The sequence below is a fragment of the Photinus pyralis genome, unplaced genomic scaffold, assembly GCF_008802855.1.
Source record: "Photinus pyralis isolate 1611_PpyrPB1 unplaced genomic scaffold, Ppyr1.3 Ppyr1.4_LG5, whole genome shotgun sequence".
Classification (NCBI taxonomy): Eukaryota; Metazoa; Arthropoda; class Insecta; order Coleoptera; family Lampyridae; genus Photinus; species Photinus pyralis.
This window is the reverse complement of record NW_022170596.1, coordinates 30,164,789-30,184,231: the sequence shown is the minus strand read 5'-3', so window position 1 is coordinate 30,184,231 and position 19,443 is coordinate 30,164,789. Positions and strand designations below refer to the sequence as shown.

The 19,443-nt window shown below is 35.4% G+C and overlaps 1 protein-coding gene across 1 annotated transcript; it reads right to left on the bottom strand.

Moving 5' to 3' along the window:
• On the bottom strand, positions 1-9,839 carry LOC116172422 (pickpocket protein 28-like). Its single transcript, XM_031489635.1, has 13 exons — positions 9,724-9,839; positions 6,963-7,169; positions 6,791-6,911; positions 4,470-4,618; positions 3,413-3,525; positions 3,281-3,369; positions 3,043-3,227; positions 1,336-1,421; positions 1,226-1,285; positions 629-656; positions 439-567; positions 294-385; positions 1-239 (listed from the first exon to the last, which is right to left on the bottom strand). The coding sequence occupies exons 1-13, from the start codon at positions 9,819-9,821 to the stop codon at positions 55-57; spliced, it is 1,542 nt and encodes a 513-aa protein (XP_031345495.1). The 5' UTR covers positions 9,822-9,839; the 3' UTR covers positions 1-54.
• Between the last annotated feature and the right edge of the window lie 9,604 nt (positions 9,840-19,443).

Sequence of the window (19,443 nt, the reverse complement as noted above, 5' to 3'; positions counted from 1 at the left end):
ACTTTGCGTGAATTACCTAAGCAGTTCAGTGTAGTTTTAGCAAACACTAAGGATTTAGTTAGCTATGTGGAAGGGATAACCCTTAGTTACCACACGTTTCTTAATTTTCATGTTTTGTTTACTTTTTCGTCGACTCTGTAGTGAATTGCAGACTACCTTCAAGAAAAAATAGTAAAATATTTCCACACAGCTTAGTGCGCCAAATCCAAGGAATAAGCCCAACAGTCCACCAGTGTTTGCTGGAAAAGGAATCTGTGGATTTTAAGAGCATAGATATCGCGCTGGGATTTTACATAAAAATTCAGAAAATCCGTACAATTCACTCTTTGTGTAGCTTGTAAATTTGGACTCGGTGAAGAAGAAATGAAGCACTGCCATGTTTTGCCTACGAAATACATTATTATACGAGGCATTTGGGAAAAGTAAGTATGTGGATACCTAAAATACTCGGGGGACACGTTTTTTATGTACTGTTCTCTAATTTTGAAAGTATCCGTCAATTGTCCAAACGACACCGATGCTTCAAACCCCAATTCAAAGCATCCGGGCAAGCAGTGACAACTCGATCTAAAAGAAACAAAACTAATCACTCCCGTTGGCGAATGTGTCCTATTGCAGGTTATGTTACCCATTTTGGCTGTGAATTTCCATTATTTCTGTAAAATCAAGAATTACTAATTAATAGTGATTAATGAATAAACTTTTTCCAACTAAAAATTAGTTAATTAGGTACACACTTCACAAGTAAACCAGATCATATTTCTAGTAATATCGAAGTAATATTGTTGCAGTTTTCAAATTTTTAAAACGGTGAGACGGGATTTATACTGGGGGGATAGACGATAAGCGATATATCGTAGGCGATACTCCATACGCGATACGATAAGATTCTTGAAATTCAAAGGGAGGCGTAAATAAGGTTCACACATCGTGCGTGTTTCATACTGAGGCAATATATCGTAGGCGATATGTTGCGACAATCTATCACTACGGTGGTTCATACAGCGGGCGATAATATCGTAGCATTATATCGTCGCAACATATCGCCTGCGAATTATCGCTTATCGTATGTCGGCCCAGTATGACGCCGCTAATAAGTGAATATTAGATACATAAGTATGGCTTTTCACTAAACCACATCGATATTGACGATTGTTAATTAGCGTTAGATATACAAATACACTGGTTTTTTTTATTTCCATAAGCATTGCGATTTTATACTAACCTTTTGCGAGGTTACTACAGATCTGTTTACTTTTACTACAAATCTTTTTCAATCTGTTCCCTGAAAAATTCATCAGATTTTTCAAAATATCTTAGGTAATAAGAACTTACGTGGCAAATAAAAAGGAACGCATCCGCATAAAGACAACGTAAGGTTTGTTTGGCATTCTAATTTACAGTTTAATTCCGTATAGGTCCTGCAAAAAGTTGAAATTATCATTTAACAAATAATCGCTACACAACTACTCGGTAGAAAGTGTAATGCATTTGTAATTAAAAAATACCTAGACGCTTCATTAGTTTTGATACAAACGTCACCTAACAATTTTACACTTCTAATACAACAAACGAGACATATACAAGAGCTTTCCTTGGGGTATTACACCAAAAACTTTAAGAATTTAATTATTATTCGTTACGCTAGCCATCTAGTTTTCGAAGGAAATCTTAGCGAGAGGAAAGAAGTTTCTAAATAGGTATGAGCACTATTGGGAATGAAAAGACGGCATTCCTCTTCCCGCTAGCGCTACATTTGAACGTGAATCATCAGCAAATAAACAACAGAAAGTATTTCCGGTGGCATAAGAAAGTGAGAAGTTAGTACGTTTATTTATTATCCGTTTATTAGTATTAGAGGTTACGTGTGTGAATTTTTCACTCGATTATGAATTTGTTCATCATGAAAAATGATTACGAGGGCAGAACTAAAATAGTCTCCAAAGATGAGTGCGACGAGTTGACTAATGAACGTTCACTGTTATTACTGTTACTGATACTCTGCTACTACCTGCTTACTGGTTTACAGTTTATTACTAGTAGCTTCAAACAATATAACCATAGTAATACTTGGTAACTAAAAATCGGTGAGAATTTCGGACTTCAACTTATAAAGGATGGGGGGGGGGGGGCATTCTGGCTCGCCTATGGTAGTTAATTATCAGAACATGATTAGAGTTCCCACACTTGAATATTTACACCTACACCACTGTGCATGAGCGTACACTGTAACGGGAGCTCTCTACCGTTTTTATTTGATTTGATTTTTTTCTTACAGTTGGTTAGAATAATTAGGACACATGAATCTAAGCGCGTTTTTAAAATATTTTTCTAATCGGAATGAGTTTTATGGTGATATATGGTTTGGAATTGAATTTCGTTAGGGTAGCTCAGTTTTAGGTACTGAGTGTCAATGAATTTTATTTTTTAAATCAATGTCTACCGAATGCGTGGCTGGTGGGAAATAGCTGAATCAAAATTGGTCATAATGATACCACGACGCGGTGTGAGAAACGCGAACTCAGTTACCTTAAAATCTGGTGATTTCTAAGCGAACAAAGTCTATTTACTAATGATTGTTGTATCCTATTCGCACCATTTTGTAGCTCAGTTAGAAAATTAAAAAGAGTAGGAAAGCGTCCATGAGAATTTGAAAGAGGAGGCTTGTCAGAGCTCAAGTCTAAGAAACCATAAATTAAAAATTAGCGCCAAACCGTGCGCCAGAAAAAACAAATTTAAAGTATATGCATTGGATGAAATTTGAACCTGGGAAATACCACCTAAGTTGGCTATTTAATTAAAAATTCAATGGCGTTGCTGCTATATACACTTCAATTGTAATTTACCGTTACACCTGTTTAAGTATTACCACGCTACATGTACCGTTTGTCGATTCACCCCTGTGACACTTGCGTATTGTCAGGAAAACTGTCACTAGCAGAAGGTCTACTTACATCTGGAAATGCTGTCTCCGTCATAAAGTTACTGACCATCACAGGTATTTGGTGTTGGTAGTTTTTCTAAAAAAAAGGTAAATCATACCTATAGAACTGCAAAGATCTCTCATTCGTAAAGTAACACATCCTTTTTTCGATTTCTATTTCTTTTATTGTGTATGAGGCGTCATATATTTTCGGTTCTATACTAACTCTTGATTCTAATCCTGGAGATATTAGTATTGCAAAATCGGCCATTTTTGGAGTTTCTAAGGGGTTATGCAGCAAAACCTACAAGTAGCAAATACAATTGCGACAATACTCCTGTGTTGAAATTATCCTACCTTAAACCCGACTCCAGTACTCGACGAACAATAATATGATGACAGCTGCGCATCCAAAACCAATGTTAATCCCAAATGTGTTCCAGGTCCTACAAATTTTCTACTCACTTATTCCACCAGTAACCGTTTTACCTTTAGCTCTCCAAGGTAATGCGGTTAGTGATGCATTGGGTAAAAATCCGCGTTCCGGATTCCAGTCGTCCACTTCGCGTTGGAAAGTTAAATTTAAGATTGCCATATCTTGACTGAAAGTAATTTGGTATTTGAGCTCTACTTATAAAATATGGTAAAAAGTGGAACCATTCTATTGCAATTTTGAGCAACGATATACAGTGATATTTATTAAAACGTAGACACAGGGATTTACTGTATTGTTTTTCCCAATGTCTACTTTTAAGTGACAAAATCTTCTCAAGGACGCCTAATTTCATGCAACCAAAATAACTTCTTAAAACAAATAAAGTGTCATATTAACCAATCTGAATATTGTTGCTTTGGCTTCCGTATTTTTATTTTCGTTCGTGTGCGATATATTCAACTGAAGAAAAAGATAATATTTTCATTTGGCACAGTGCTGGAAACAGTTTAAAAAGCATAAGAGATTTACTGACACCCAGATCTTTATTTGTGTTAAGATGTTATTTTGGTTGCATAAAATGAGGCGCCCTTCAGAAAGATGACATAGGGAAAAACATTATTACACGTAAGTCCCTATGTCTACTTCTTTATAAATATAACTGTGTATTTTCATCACAAAGAAACGATTCACATTTGAAAACAATAATATAAAAATTACAAAAATAATTCAATAGTGAGTTACTCCACTAGGCTTTGTTGTGCACTCATTTTCACGGCGGGGCATGTGTTATAGGTTGCGTTATTTGTATGTATATAGTGTGTTCAAAGTTGTAATTATAAGTACATCTCATTTTTAACGCGTTTTTGAAACAAAGTAGCGCTTATATATTCACTTTGGCTGTTCAGTCGGTCGGTTGGATGGAATGGTTTTTTAAGTAAAACTCTCGAAGGAATCATGGTAGAATGCCGGGTTTGAAGCTTTGCATACAGATTATATTTCAGAGCAAAAAGTTTCCTTCATAATAAAACTGTATCATAAAATGAGTTTGCTAATAAAACCTCGATCCGTCGCACAAAAACTCACTTAAATTATCACAATTTGGATACTTACGGGTTTCGAAATATATAATCCCTTGGAAGTGCATTAAAGGTACAACATAAACCATCGTCTGTAAGACCATTATTAAAGACATCCGTACAAGCATACTCTTGCTGTTGCCAGAAACAAGTCCTTATTGTCTCTTGGCATGGAGGGTTCACCTTAAAAATATTAATAATCATCATTCGCGAGAAACGGCATTGTAGTTGCAATTTAAATTCACTGTTAACTCTGTACAGAGCCTTCTTCTCCAAACCACCTCTTAATTTAGTATGTCTTTCAACGCCACAGAAGTAAAAGGTTGTACTCCCCAAACCCAACTTCCGTATAGCCTTTATCCACCCAAATACTATAACGGAAGCTTGCTAAAGCATTTACATTTTTCTTACTTTTATATGTTTTGGGTCATTTGTTTCCGAGCTAGTATTTGCATGTGAAAGCTTGGGGGCGACAGCTTGTCGCGACATAAAATCAAAGTAACGGGATTGGTCGTTTTGGAGAATCAGATATTCAGATCCGTTTCGTTCTCACGTCATTGTGCAACCTGGGCAAGTTGGTCTAGATGTTTTTGGCAGTAGAGGTTTCTGGAAAATTGCTTTTTTAAAAAGGTAATTGGTAAAAGCAAATGATGTCTTTTGATAGAACAGATCGCTCTTTTATTTGGCGAGATTCGAAAAAAACACAATTTTATGTTCGACATCACAATCCATCCGAAGGCATATTAAAATTTACGGTATCACTTTCGGTTGAACCGGACATCGATGTCTCTTTTGTAAAAAGGTTGTGTTGTGTTTTTCTTTACCAAAAGCATCTATGGTTAAAATTTCAAAGAAATATCCGACACCCACGAAACAATTTGAACAAAATTCGTGCAAGGATCTCAATAAATACTACTTCAAGTTCTTGACGTTTTAACTCAAATTAAAGTTTATGCAAAAGAAATAAATCGCGAAATACGGACAGTAAAAGTCGTAAATTCAATATGAATGTGGATTAGTGGATCCTTTTCTAGGACTGTGAACGTACCAGTATACGGGGCGTCACTTTTAAAACTTGCATTCGGCCATATTTTCCAAGAAGATATTGAAAATCGCGCAAAACCGTTTCGGGGGTATCGAGGGGGAACCAGAATGACGTTATGAGCGACAACCCCCACCCCCCTTCTACAAAAGTCCTAAATGGCAACCCCATACTTGTGACACATCGTTGGAAAGCTACTGAATAATGCTTTCCCGTGGTCCCAATAAAGTCAATATTCATTAAGACAATTTAACAAAAATTTAATAATTAACCAAAAAAAACTAAATGTTGACATTTGAGGGATTTATGGCAAATTGGCCAAGAACTTCAACCTGAGCTGCTTCATTAAGCAATCTTGGTTGATTTCTTGTTTATTGAGAACAGATCCCGTTTCTTCGAATTTAGCGACCAAATCTTGAACATAGGCATGGCTTAATTTTTATTTTTTTTGTTAATTATTAAATTTTTGTTAAATTGTCTTTAATTAATATTGACTTTATTGGTACCACTGGAAAGCATTTTTCAGCAGCTTTCCAACGATGTGTCACAAGTATAAGGTTGTCATTTAGGATTTTTGGAGAGGGGGGGGGGGATTAATGGGGTTTGGAGGGTTGTCACTCATAACGTCATTCTGGTTCACCCTCGATACCCCCGAAAAGGTTTTGCGCGATTTTCTATATCTTCTTGAGTTTGGAAAATATGGCCAACTGCAAGTTTTAAAAGTGACGCCCCGCGTATATAAACAGTGTGACGTAAGCCCGCCTCAGATTCTTCATTATCAAATTTATTTTCCATTGGATTGCGTAAATGGTGCAATCTCTTGGATATTTTGTAGAAAAAGCTTAACTTTTAGATGTACAAGAGTTGCCTCCCATGGACTCGTTGATCTTTTTCTAAAATACGCTCGCAAAGAAGCCCGTGATGAAGTCGAAGGCCCATTAATGTCGATGTCGTTAATACCGTAGCATAAGGAAAAAAACAGTGATTCTTTAGTTCGCTCATCCAAGTGCCCCTGTCCCCTATTCAGGCCTTGAGAGTAGTTCACTTGGTCTCGCATCCCATTGATTTTCAAAGCATTTGTATAAAAATAATGAAGTGAGGGTACGTTTTTGTACGTGGGTGAAAGAGAAAAGGTAATTTTGCAACGAAGCTATACTTATCGACTATTTTCCCCTTGACTATCTAGATTGACGGGTTTTTGCAACCTTTTCCTTCTTGTTAAACAGGTTCGTTTTCAAATAAACGCTCTGTATAGCATACGTAGCCATTAGAAATGGTTGGTTAGCTAATGCGATTTTTAGCAAACAAGTTACCCTTAAAATAAACTTTTGCACGTTTTCCCATTTTCCCACTTCCTCGCTAAGATTGCTTAAGTTTCCAAACGAAGAGTTTCCATTGCAATAATCGTCGAGCAACATTTTTTCAACGTCTGTCCTAGAACGTACAAACTATTTGGAACTCCTGCAAATGCCAAAGGATGTTTACCCTGACAGCATGATTTGTTCCGCTTCTTTTTTAATAGCCTGGTTCATGCTGCAAATGGTGATTGCTGGGAATGGAAGTGATCCAATCGGTGTTGCTGTTGGATTTAAACTAATGATTATCGGACTACGATTGTATTTACTGTAGATATTGTTTATGAAGTACGTTGCACAAAGTAAGGCGACAAAGAACGCCAGTAACCAGAAGAATCTAAAATAAGTAAATAGTGTAATAATTAACGATACACATTTAGCCTACAAGTAATAACAAGTTTAAAATGTCATTATGGCAAACATAAATGACGAGAGCGTATTCTCCTGCTAATAATATTAATGCTAGGAGCAGGAGAAATACTGGTAGGCACGAGATCCTTACCCCATTCTCTTTCAAATGAGCCGTCTATCGTCGAAGTCTATACAGTTTAATGAAAAACAGTGGAGCGTATACTTACTTACTTTTATTCGAAGTGTCTACATATGAAACTTCTTTTAATGCTTTTGTAAATAGCACATTGCGCATTGTCTACATTATAGAAATTTCATTGAATACCTTCATAAATAAAACATACAGCATGCGTTAACAGTAATTTTGAAACCGGTATTAGTTTTAATTTCATTCAAGGTGCCTACATATGATATTTCGTTTAACTGCTTTCATAAATAAGAAAGTTGCCATTGCGCATGCGAAAAACTATACATTTTCAAAACGTCGTTAATTTTACTTATTTGATAGTGTTTACATATAAAGTTTCATTTAAATATCTTCATTTAAAAAAAAAGTTCGGATTACACATGCGTTAATCCAAATGTTTGACACTGCGCATACGCAAAAGCAAAAAATACCGGTATGCACGGAATCCTTGGACCAAGCCCTTTCAAATGAGCCCCATATCGCCAAAATTTGATGGCCAATTTAGTTTGTTTTAGTCAAAAAAGTTTGGGTTTCAGAATGGATGTCACTCAAAAAGAAAAAAGTAGTAGCGAGGTTTAACCGGCCCGCGTGGCGCAGATCAGTTGAAGCAGGACTGCAGTACTAAGGGTCCCTTGTTCGAATCCGGGTTCGGGCATGGACATTTGTAAATGTACAGTGGGTTGGGTTGGTAAAGCAGCTTTGGCTGAAACTCCACCCCTCGAAAAATAAAAACAAAAAAAGTTAGTTGTGCGCGTTTACTCGTCAGAGAATTAGCGCAAAGCTAGCCGCGAAGTTAAGGCGTTCACCGTGGCGTCGCTTCTTTATTTTGTGCGAATTTTCGCTTTGAGTCGCGAGTGGAGTGAAATCAACCACCTATAATTTAGCGAATGGTGTGTTGTATTTGTGTTGACTAATCCGCGAACCAACGAACGAAGTCAGCGAATCTTCCCTTGTTTTTGTGCATATTTGGATTAAGGTTTTTCGCATTGAAATTAATGGTTACTACGAAAGCATTAAGATCCAGGGTGCAAACACATTCCGTGTAATTAAAAAAAAACATCCAACTTGTTTATAATAAGTGCAACAAATTTACGAATAAAACGGCTACCGGTAAAAACGTTAATGATAATTAATTCAAGCTTTTGTTTGCTGTTAAAACCTTAAGTTACAAGGGTACATTTTGACATATTATATGCATTCCGGAGCATCGGCAATTTAATATTGTGGATAAAACAAGGGAAACGGGTTTTTGAGTTTCAAACTATAAGAGGGGATAAAGAACCAACACAGGGGAAGAGTTATTGAACCATCATTTATTACTGAGCTAGGTATTCATAATTTCATTACAAAAAATTAGACGTTATAGTCAAATTTTTACCAGTGCCGTATCCCGTGTGGCGCAGTTCAGTTAAAGATGAACTGCGGTGCTAAGGGTCCCTGGTTCGAATCCGGGTTCGGACATGGATATTTGTAAACGTATAGTGGGTTGGGTTGGTAGAGCAGCCTTGGCTGAAACCCCGCCCACTCAAAAATAAAGGTAAATAAAAGTAAAATAAAAAAAATTAAATTTTATTTTACGAGCGCAGAGTATTCAACCTCTGTAAGTGTAACTAGCCACTTACAAGTGGCGCCCAACGTGGGGAACTTCCTGTAAAAGGGTCCCGTGTCTCCAACTAAAAATGCGTATGACGAAGTGATATTTGTTTTTTGGTATCTATTCAGCTAGGGTCAGAAAAAATAAAAACGAATATGCATTTCGGGTTTTTTTCGAATATCTTCGGAACTAATCGGAATTTCCGATTTCCCAATGCTGTCCTTTCCTTCGACACACTGTATATAATCAGTTTTCTATGCCGCTATGCCCAAAAAAGTGTACTCTTTAAGAATATATAATGAACACTAGTGTTTCCCATTAAAAAAATTATGCCCCCCATGACCATGCAGACGCACGCCACTGACCGCGAATTTAAAGTACCTACGTATACATTATTAGCACACTTTTTATAATTTTGGATACCATAAAAAGCTTCTTTTAAGAAAATATTGTTTTGAAAATCTATTCAGTGTTCCAGACACAATTTTCACCTTGTATAGTCCAACATTTCAATATTTTTCTAGCTAATTTCACGGACATATTAGTGGTAGTTTAGCCCTTTAATTATAGTATATAAACAAAGGTTTAGTCTACAGCTTTGATTATAAAATAATAAAATAGTCTATATTCAAAGGTCTACAGTATAACAATTACTGGGTAAGTCTCTGCTACCTACCATTTATAACTTGTCTAAGGTACATTTACGAGATTTAAACAAAATATTTCACAATAAATATAAACACACAAGAAGAAAATTACCGTTCTCCAAACGAAATGAGAGGATCTCCAACGTAGCGTAGTCCATGCAAGGTAGAGTTCCGAAAATATTCCTCCATGCGTTTCATAACCAATTTCATAATACTCTTTTTCTGACTTTCGCTAAAGTTTAAAAAAAATACGAATCACAAATAAACGTTATCAAGTCTAACCTACCTTGTCTGCTTTTTATTAACTGTTTGTTGCGCTCTTTCGGCGAAACCGTATTGAAACATGTTTGGACCACGGTAGACTTTATCTGGTTCGACCTTTGCCTGGATGGTACTGTGCCCCAGAAGCTTCATCAACCAAGAGCTCACTGAAGACACTTTATTTCGACTGATACTTTTTGTACCATTAAAACGTATTCTTGTACGCAGCATTTTAAGTAAATGCCGTCAATAAATGCAGATAATGTATGATAAATTGGATCAGTATAGAGCAAAGTTGTGTAAGTAACTGGATAATTCCTCAATATAATTAATTACATTTTTGAAAGCTTCTTCTAAACGACTGCTCATAAATCTATGCACTGGCACTAATTTTCGTTTTAAATAGAATTAATTATTGTTTAGAGAATAAACTATCGCTGTGACGTACAGTATCGATTTCGCGGTATAAATGTGTCTTCTCCATAATGATGCATTTAACGACATGAATTGAAGGTATTTCAAAACGCGAAAATGCAATTAAGTCTGTTTTCTAACTAAACAAATTACATTGGGGTACATACAATTAGCGTTATCTAACTCGATAGAGTTTTTCCTGCATAAGTCTGAAAGCCTGGCCACCAAGGGCGGCACCATTTTTTTGCGGAAATTATACCTACCACAGACAACATTGTCTGTGCGATTATACCTATCGAAGTACATCATTGGTAGCAATCCTGTACTTTGATATGTACGCAGACGCTCTTTCAAATCAGTTTCTTACCCAAATATATTTAGGCCAATTAACACATTTTCCGTACCAAAAAAACGGACCTTTATTTGAATCTATGGACACGAAAAGATGACACTTCCTATCAGTGGCGGATTAGCCGAACCTTGGGCCTAAGATAACCTGTGTGCTCCCCTCCTCCACTACCATGTGTTTAATGTTTTATTATTACTTATATTAACACTGTTCATGATTGCGAAACAAACAAAAAACGGGCATATTGTCGTAACGTAAGTAATTGTTATTCAAGTTAAGATTAATTATTTTGTGTTACTCTCTGCATTGTAGTTGAGGGAAATTTGTACATTTAAAAGGGTATATTGTACTATTAACGTGGTCTCTTATCTTGAGATTGTATTCAGTTTAAGGGCGGTCTGTATAAGGCGCGTGAGACGTGAGATAAGATAGTCAACATGAGTGAAAAACGCGGTAAGCATTTAGGCAATAAGTTTTAGCACTGGAGCGTTGAAGTCATATTTTGGTCATAACTGGATAAAATTGTTTAAACGGGGGTGGTTTGGGCTGGCGCTGCTTTAACTCAGACCCACTCCATAAACGAACATACAACAAACGGAAAGTCGCCTGTCTTGGTAATTAATGAATTGAGTAATGCCTGATCGTCCCAGTCAAATTTCATAATACCTTGCATCAGATGTGTGATTTCTATTTTTTTTTTAATTGTTAGGCTGAGTGTGGATGTCAAAAATCCAAGTTTTCGACGTCGAAAGACCTGTGCGAGCAACGCAGCAGTCAAAATACGCCATTTTTGTATTATTTTTGGGTTTTGGTTAGTTTTAATTCTGAAGGACAGATTTTAAAGCAATTAGTGTCGTACACTTTTTTAAACTAGACAACATTTATGACAATTCAAGCCCTTAACTAGGTCTGTAAGTATGGAGATACAGCGTTTCAAAAATTCGTAAATTCTTCAGTTTTAATCAAATTTGCCTTTTTTTGCATAAAAACCTCATACAAATTTTTATAATTTTGTTCATTTGGGGGGACTTGGTGAGGAGTCTCCATAAATCCACACAGAGGGAGCTAAACTGTTGATATCTTCTGGATCCTCAGCTTCTCCCAGAAAGTTGTCAACTTCTTCTTCTTCAGCAGGATCCACTATCTGTTACATGGATTGCGAAATCTGTGAATTGTTTCCTTTTGCCTGACCTTGCTTGACAAGAGCCACAGAATATAGAAGATCTGTGACAGTAGCAGAAAGCTTACTCACAACACTATGGTTTGAATGATCACTGAATAAGGCATCATATATAAACATGGATATTTTTCCACTAAAAGACAAATATCAATATTTAATTTGCTTTCATTATCCGTAATTTTTAACACTTCTTCAACAAGTTTATTACGACTCACGACTTACGACAATTCATCGCCATCGTGCAAATTTGGTAAGTTTAGTTTCTGCGGAAAAAAAATGCAAATTTTGATAAAACTTGTAAAACTAATAAATTTGCATCTCGGAAACTATTAGACTTGCGGAGATCATTAGGGGCTTAAATTTTCAGAAATTTTGTCTTGTTCAAAAAAGTATACGACAATAATTGCATTAAAATCGGTCCTTCAGGAGTAAAACTTAAAAAAACCAAAAAATGGTAAGAAAAATGACATATTTTCAAGCGCTGTGTCGCTCGCTCAGGTCTTTCAATGTCGAACACTTGGATTTTTCACATCGATATTCATCCTAACAATTTAAAAGAAAAAATAGAGATGACATATCTGATGCACGGTCTGACGGAATGCCCATTTTTTGGTCTAATTTGACTGTACTATGAAAGACGTTGGTCTACTTGTACTCAACTTCAAAATCGTCTGCAATAATATGCATAACTGCTTAGTAAAGAAGGTGTACCCATCCAAAAGAATAACGCGTTCAATATCGATCATATATCGACAAGGGTTACAATGATTTACGACAAAATAATGATGTTTAAAAGTGTAATTACGTTCAAATATCTATATCCTTGAAGAGATGAAAAAATTATGAATTGCAAGTAAACAATGATGTAAATTTTTACGAAAGTAATCAGTTATATGTTCCTTGAAGAGGAAATATTTAATTAATTGCTACTGATTTTAATTCCAGTAGGTTGTTTAACTACACAATGACATTACGAAAATAAGCTATTACAGATAGTACATATATCCCAACAACATTACATAAAGTTCTATCTGGAAAGAGATAAGCGGTACGAGACATCAGATTACGAATCCAGTCAGCTAGGCGCTAATAAACTGCGGCTGACTCGCGTGGTATTCAGTTGCCCCTCCCTGAGTCCTCAGCTGGCGTCTCCCTTGAAAGAAACTGAATCGCGTATATTTTGATGCTTCTAAAGGCTGGTTTCAACGCAGCCGTCGACTTTTCTCTCTCTCTCTCTAGCTGCTCTAAGAGTTCAGAGTCTGGCATAGTAAGCACACCCGACCAAGCCAAGGCCTTAAAAACCCACACGTGACGCACTAAATAAACACTCTAAGCTAAGTTGACTCGATGGAGTATAAAACCGTTTGAAAAATCAATGTTGATCAAGTGATGTCAACTTTTACTAATAAGAAAATGCACAAAGTTAAATTGTAACTTGGTTGTTTGAATTATAATAATTCATAATAAACTAGAAAATTGCTGTGCCTGTAGGTATAAAAATTATTCAAATGTTCTCATTTCAAATCCAAGAAGTGAATAATGAAAATGTCTAGTTTAAGAAAGAGCGTGAAGAACGAAATCAAATCTCAATTATATGGACACGGTCAAAACATAATCCCGGGGCATAACATAACCTCACTCTTGTTAAAAACGGTCCAACTGAAACGTAAATTTTCAATTTCAACCAACTTTTTCGTAAACGGACAACGTAAGTACGATTTGTATGGTTTTTTTTGAGAGAAAGGACAGAAGCAATAACTAACGAATTGCTCATTTTTGTAGAAAAATAATCAGCGATTTCAGTTTTGAATAACAAACGTGATCATCGCTAGGGGGGAAATGCTTTCCAGTACATAGGTACCACTTTAGCTAATTGAAATATTAAATGTTAATAAAATAAATAGGTACTACATTGCAAGAAAAAGTCTAAACAAAACAAGTTAAAAAGTAATCGTAAACGATTTACAAAAAGCGCATTTCCACTTGCATTCATTTCCCATTTGTAAGATGCAACTTCTGTTAAAATCGTAAAAATCCGGCCACAAATACGAAAGACAGCGTTGCAAATGTGCAATCCATTTTTGACGTGCTACTTCAATTTCAGTTTATAAGAAGAATTTCATTTCAATGCTTTTCTAAATAAGAAAGTTGAAACTGCGCATGCGCAAATCTAAATTTTGAAACTAACGTTAGATTTTCCTTTGTTCCAAGCACCTATGTATCAAATTTCATTTAAATGCTTCCATAAATAAAAAAGTTGGCTCTGCGCATGCGCAAAACCACGTTTCAGGATACTTTGCCCATGCCATGCTATCATGTCAAACTGTTCTTCGTTAGAAAACATAAATAATAGAAAACATACTAGGTAGGTAATTATTATACAACAAATTAAACACCAAACTAATATGTGTAAAAACCAACGTTACTCAAATTTTGAAACTGGCGTTTGATTTTCCTTTATTTCAAGCAAATACGTATCAAATTTCATTTAAATGCTTCCATAAATAAAAAAGTTGTCACTGCGCATGCGGAAAACCAAATTTTGAAACTGGCGTTAGATATAAAGCTATGCCCATTTGAATTTCATGCAATTCAGTTAATAACTAACGGAGATGCCAAAGCGAACGGACATTTCTTAACAAAGTTATCGTTCACACGGACAGATAGAGGGACAGACAGATGACAGACATGAGACAGCAATATAAAATTATAAACGATCTCTAGGATCGTTAATAAACGGCAAAAGTGTAAAATTATGGAACATGTAAAAAACGGTTTTTTGGTTTTTTTACAATAACTTTTTTAGCAATAAACGCTGAAAAAATGCCATCCTTGGTGCAAGCCTTGACACCTTTACGAACCAAATAGCGAAAAAAGTAGAGCAATAGCTCTTAATAGCGTCTCAACGAACGAGCGGACGGACGGACGAACGGACGCACAAAGTGGCCACAATAGCGCATTTTTTTTGTGGAAATGCGTAGAATTGCAGAATGTCTTGCAGCACGTGCAATATTTACAATACATGGAGCACTTTTTCGTGCAATTTCTTGCGGCAATGAATTGCTGCAAAAATTGCATACGGCATACGGCACTAGCATAAACAAAGCATAAACTTATAAAGGGCCTCGATGGTGAGTCACGTCAACTTCTAGATCAAACCGACGATACGGGAGGTGTTGAATGCGTGTCATTGTCATAAACATAACCAATAAATAACCGAAAAAATTAAAAAGTTATTTTAATTTAACATTCAATATTTAAAATTTGAACTAAAAATAATAATGTCGGTGGACGAAGTTATACCATTTGTTAAAATTGAGTCAAATCTCGAAGATAACCCTTTGGAGGAAATATTATTTCTAAACCAGACTACAACAGCAATAAAGGAAGAACCTAATGATAACACAAGTTGTGCAGACTATGATGAACTAGAAATTGATTTTCATGAGGAAGATCCATTGAAGCTCGACTCTAGTGTGAGGAGTGCTGAAGAACTTATTGAAAATGAAAGATCTGCTCATACTCAACCAGCTGACAATCTCACATCCTTATCCACAGTAGCGCAGAAAGGTGGAGATTGCCCTTGTCCGGAACAAACGTCTACACAAGAACAAACAACTAATTTTAGATGTTACGATTGCAATTACACCACAAATAATAGGAATTTATCAATGGAACATCTATTACAACACGAAAATTATGCGTATTTTACATGTCATATGTGTAATTTTGCCACTAATGATTGCACATATTTAGAGGCACATGTTTTGTTACATGCTCCTCGAGTGGTTAACTCGGCTGTTAATTATTTAGTGTGTGATTTTCCAATGCTGAATAGGGCGGAGGAAATTAAAACCAAAAAGTGTCCTTCACAAATGGTCTGTGATAATCCAAAATCTAATAAAGACACTAATCTTAAGAAACACACTCCAACACGTCGAAAGGAAGAATCTAAATGTAAAAGAGGTGGTACCCGAACCGGTTGTAGAAATACAAAGGTTAAGAAAAGCCGAGAGAAAAGCATTGATATCAAGAAACATATTTCAGGATACCTAGAGAAGAAATATAAACATAACAAGTGTGATTTGCCAACAATCTATAAAGATACAAAGGCTAATAATAATGATGAGGACGATTTACAAATGATTATAAAATCACGTTTTAAAGAGCATGTTTTAACATACACAAGGCGAAAGCCTCAAATTAAATCTCAGGAGGAAAATACAACCAAGGAGATAATTAAGCCCCACGAACAGGGTATAAAACTAACTAATAAAGTTATTGAAAATGAAATCTGTGATCATCATGCAGGTGACCTTCCTAAATCTATGTCGACATTTGAAAACAAAGGTAACAATTGCTGTCGTCCAGAAGGAACCACTACGGAAGGTTCAGCTTATTCTACCCCAAAAGTGTCTGTCGTACATGAAAATGAGATTTGCTCTCTTCAAGAAACTTCTGCACAGGAGCAAAAAACCGACTTCAAATGTTCCCTTTGCAATTATACAACAACTAATATGAATTTATCAATGGAGCATCTCTTAACACACAAAAATTACGCATATTTTACCTGTCACATATGCAATTATGCCACAAATGATTGCACATATTTACAGAAACATCTTTTAATACATGCACCTCCAAAAGTTTTCAATTGTTTCCTGTGTGACTATAGAGCGACGAATAAGGATGATGTCAGGCAACACATCCTAATACACCGGCCTGCGATGGAAAAAATCAAATGTCAGCATCATCAGTGTGATTATGAAACAAACGATAAGCGTCATTTGAAAATACATGCTTCAACACATAAACCCCTGGTGAAAGAATTTAAATGTGAACAGTGCAATTACCAAACATTTGTAAAGGGAAATTTCCAGATGCACATGTCGACACATGAGCCTAAATTGATCCAATGTTACGAGTGTGATTTTACCACTAATAGTAAAATGCATCTTAGACGACATTTGTCAACACATAAACTCCTGGTGGAAGAATTTAAATGTGAACAGTGCAATTATCAAACAACTGCAAAGGGGCGTTTTAGAACGCACAAGTTGATACATGGACCTAAAAATATCAAATGTGACGAGTGTGGTTTTGCCACTAATACTAAATCGTATCTTAAACGACATCTGTTAACACATAAATTATTGAAAGATTTTAAATGTATCCAGTGTAATTTCGCAACGATGAGCAAGTGGCACTTTACTCAACATCTTGTAACACATTCCGCTACTAAAAACTTCAAGTGCAGTCAGTGTAACTACACAACAACTCTCAGGAAGCATCTAATCCAGCATCTTATTACACATAAACGTATCAAGGATTTGAAATGTGACCAATGCAGTTATGTAACACACAATAAGCTCTGCTTAAGAGAACATGTTCGAAAGCATAGGTCTAAAGATTTTCTTTGTGATAGGTGTAGCTATATCACATATAGCAAGTCTTATCTTAAGCGTCATCTATTGAAACACAAACGTTCAAAAAAGTGACCTTGATCCCACTAAATTTTACTTATTCCACAAAGACATTGTCTACATAAGTACATATAACCATTATGACTCTTGGTCCGTACATATTTTTGGATAGGTAAGTTAAAAATGGTATAAAGGTCTGCATAGCATATAAGGTTAAAATTAATTGGACATTTGTAATAAAAAATTAAGCTCTGCATAAGTCATAATCATTGCACAAAAATTGAAAGTTGAATTAGCTGTTAATTCACAATATATCTGTGTATAAGTGTCGATTATGCGAATGTGCTTATACTAAACCAGTGATGGATAAATTAAAGAAAATGCACAGGTACCTATAAATTATTTTTTGTAATTTCTACACTAGCAGGAGTTAGGTACTACAGAAGCGTAGAACCACCATACGAATTATTTTTTATTAATTTACAGATCTGTGTGCAAACTTATAAGTTTAAATCTGGGAATTCAGAAGAGATACCAGATCTTTCTGCGGTTGTCATATTATTTCTATATTGTGACCTATAAAAATGGTGCAATTAGGACCTTTTTGATAGAAAAAAGATTGTTTCAAAGTACCAGGTGACCCAATAAGACTGTTCCTCGGCCATCTCGGGAACCATTCGTCTTATGACTTACGGGGAAAAAAAATTATTGGGTAAACGGTTATGAAGAATCGCTGGAAAATATTTTCAAGTTGCCATCTTAAATTTTAAAATTGCATTTGCTTTCAATTTCGCATAATAAACAAAACATTCTTTTTTCACATTTTTATAGAGAACCAGTTTATCATTTTCGTAAAAACAAAAACTCATTATTTCAAAAACAAAGATGGTGTGGGGCGTGCAGTAACCTGCTTTAACTTCTTAACCGTTTGACCGATTGTAATAAATTTGGTATCGTTGAAAAGAGCATTCTTTGCGCAATAAGAATCAATATAGTTAATTTAGTTGAATCTTTCTCCGCCAGGGGGCTAGTTTTGACACTATGATCCAAAATCCTAAAAAAGATCAAATGGAATATGACTTTTTCTTTATGAAAAAGTAGCCAAATAAAATCCAGAGGCAAGTGAAAACCGTTTTTCAAAATCTCGTTCTTTAGCTCAAATATTGGAAAAATAAGATTAATTAATTAATTAAAATGCTTAAATTGTATCTTAAATTTACTTTTGATGTATTGCCGGTATTTGTCGATGGCGCGAAAGATTGTTTGGAAAATCACCCTACACTTTTAGGTAGGCTTTAGAAAATTAAACAAATGAAACATGATGCATTATATAGTATATTAAGTATGGAGAACGGTAAGGGATTTTTACCGTTCGAAGACAATTGTTTGGAGGAGGAGCGAAGCGACGACTCCAATTATTGTCTGAGAACGGGAACCCTTAACGTTCGACGTGCTTATAACATTTTTTGCGCGATCGAAATTAAAATTATGCAACCAATATAAATATGCACTAAGAAATTAACGAGCAGAATAAATCGAAATAATCGAAGTGGTATGGTGTACATCACTAGGTAACCAGTTTAAATGTCAAAATTGAAATTAATAATTTCATAAAAATGTGCATGTGTCTGATGGTGTTTACTAGCTTTGCACTTCCTTTATGACTTTATGAGCGTCTTGCTATAGGAAACAACAGCACAAATTGTACGTTTAATGTACCTAACAATAATTAAAGATTAAATGTTAGACTGTTGATTTTGAACTGATTGTTTTTAAAAAGGCGTCGGTAAGTATTTTTGCTGTTCTGTTTTTAGATCGGTAAGTAATTTTGGCGTCGTCGTAATCATAGCAATTGGTAAATGCTACGTACTGTCATGGAAACACATATGGTAAATAGTCAGAAATGACCGATCGCGCAAAAAAATAATAACAGCTGTAATTTGTAAATATTCCGCTGTGTTTACATTGAGAAAGTGCAATTTTTTGAATTTGTTATCTTTTCTGTTGTCTTTTCTAAAATGCCGATTTCTAACCAAGAAGCATTTAATATGTTTTAGTGTATACTTACTGCAAGTCTGTACTGGGAGTTTTGGCGCAGGCATAAAGGTGGATATAGTTGGGTTAAATGTATAAAAAATAAATGAAATTAAAAAGAAAATGAATAGGAAATGGAGAAAAAAGAAAAATATCATGGTAGTCTAGAAT

Coding starts and splice junctions, on each gene's coding strand:
- LOC116172422 (XM_031489635.1), bottom strand. CDS start 9,821: ATGAAATTGGTTATGAAACGCATGGAGGAATATTTTCGGAACTCTACC. Junction 3,228..3,280: donor GTACTGGAGTCGGGTTTAAG/GTAGGATAATTT, acceptor TGCTACTTGTAG/GTTTTGCTGCATAACCCCTT. Junction 1,286..1,335: donor CGTTCCTTTTTATTTGCCAC/GTAAGTTCTTAT, acceptor TGAATTTTTCAG/GGAACAGATTGAAAAAGATT.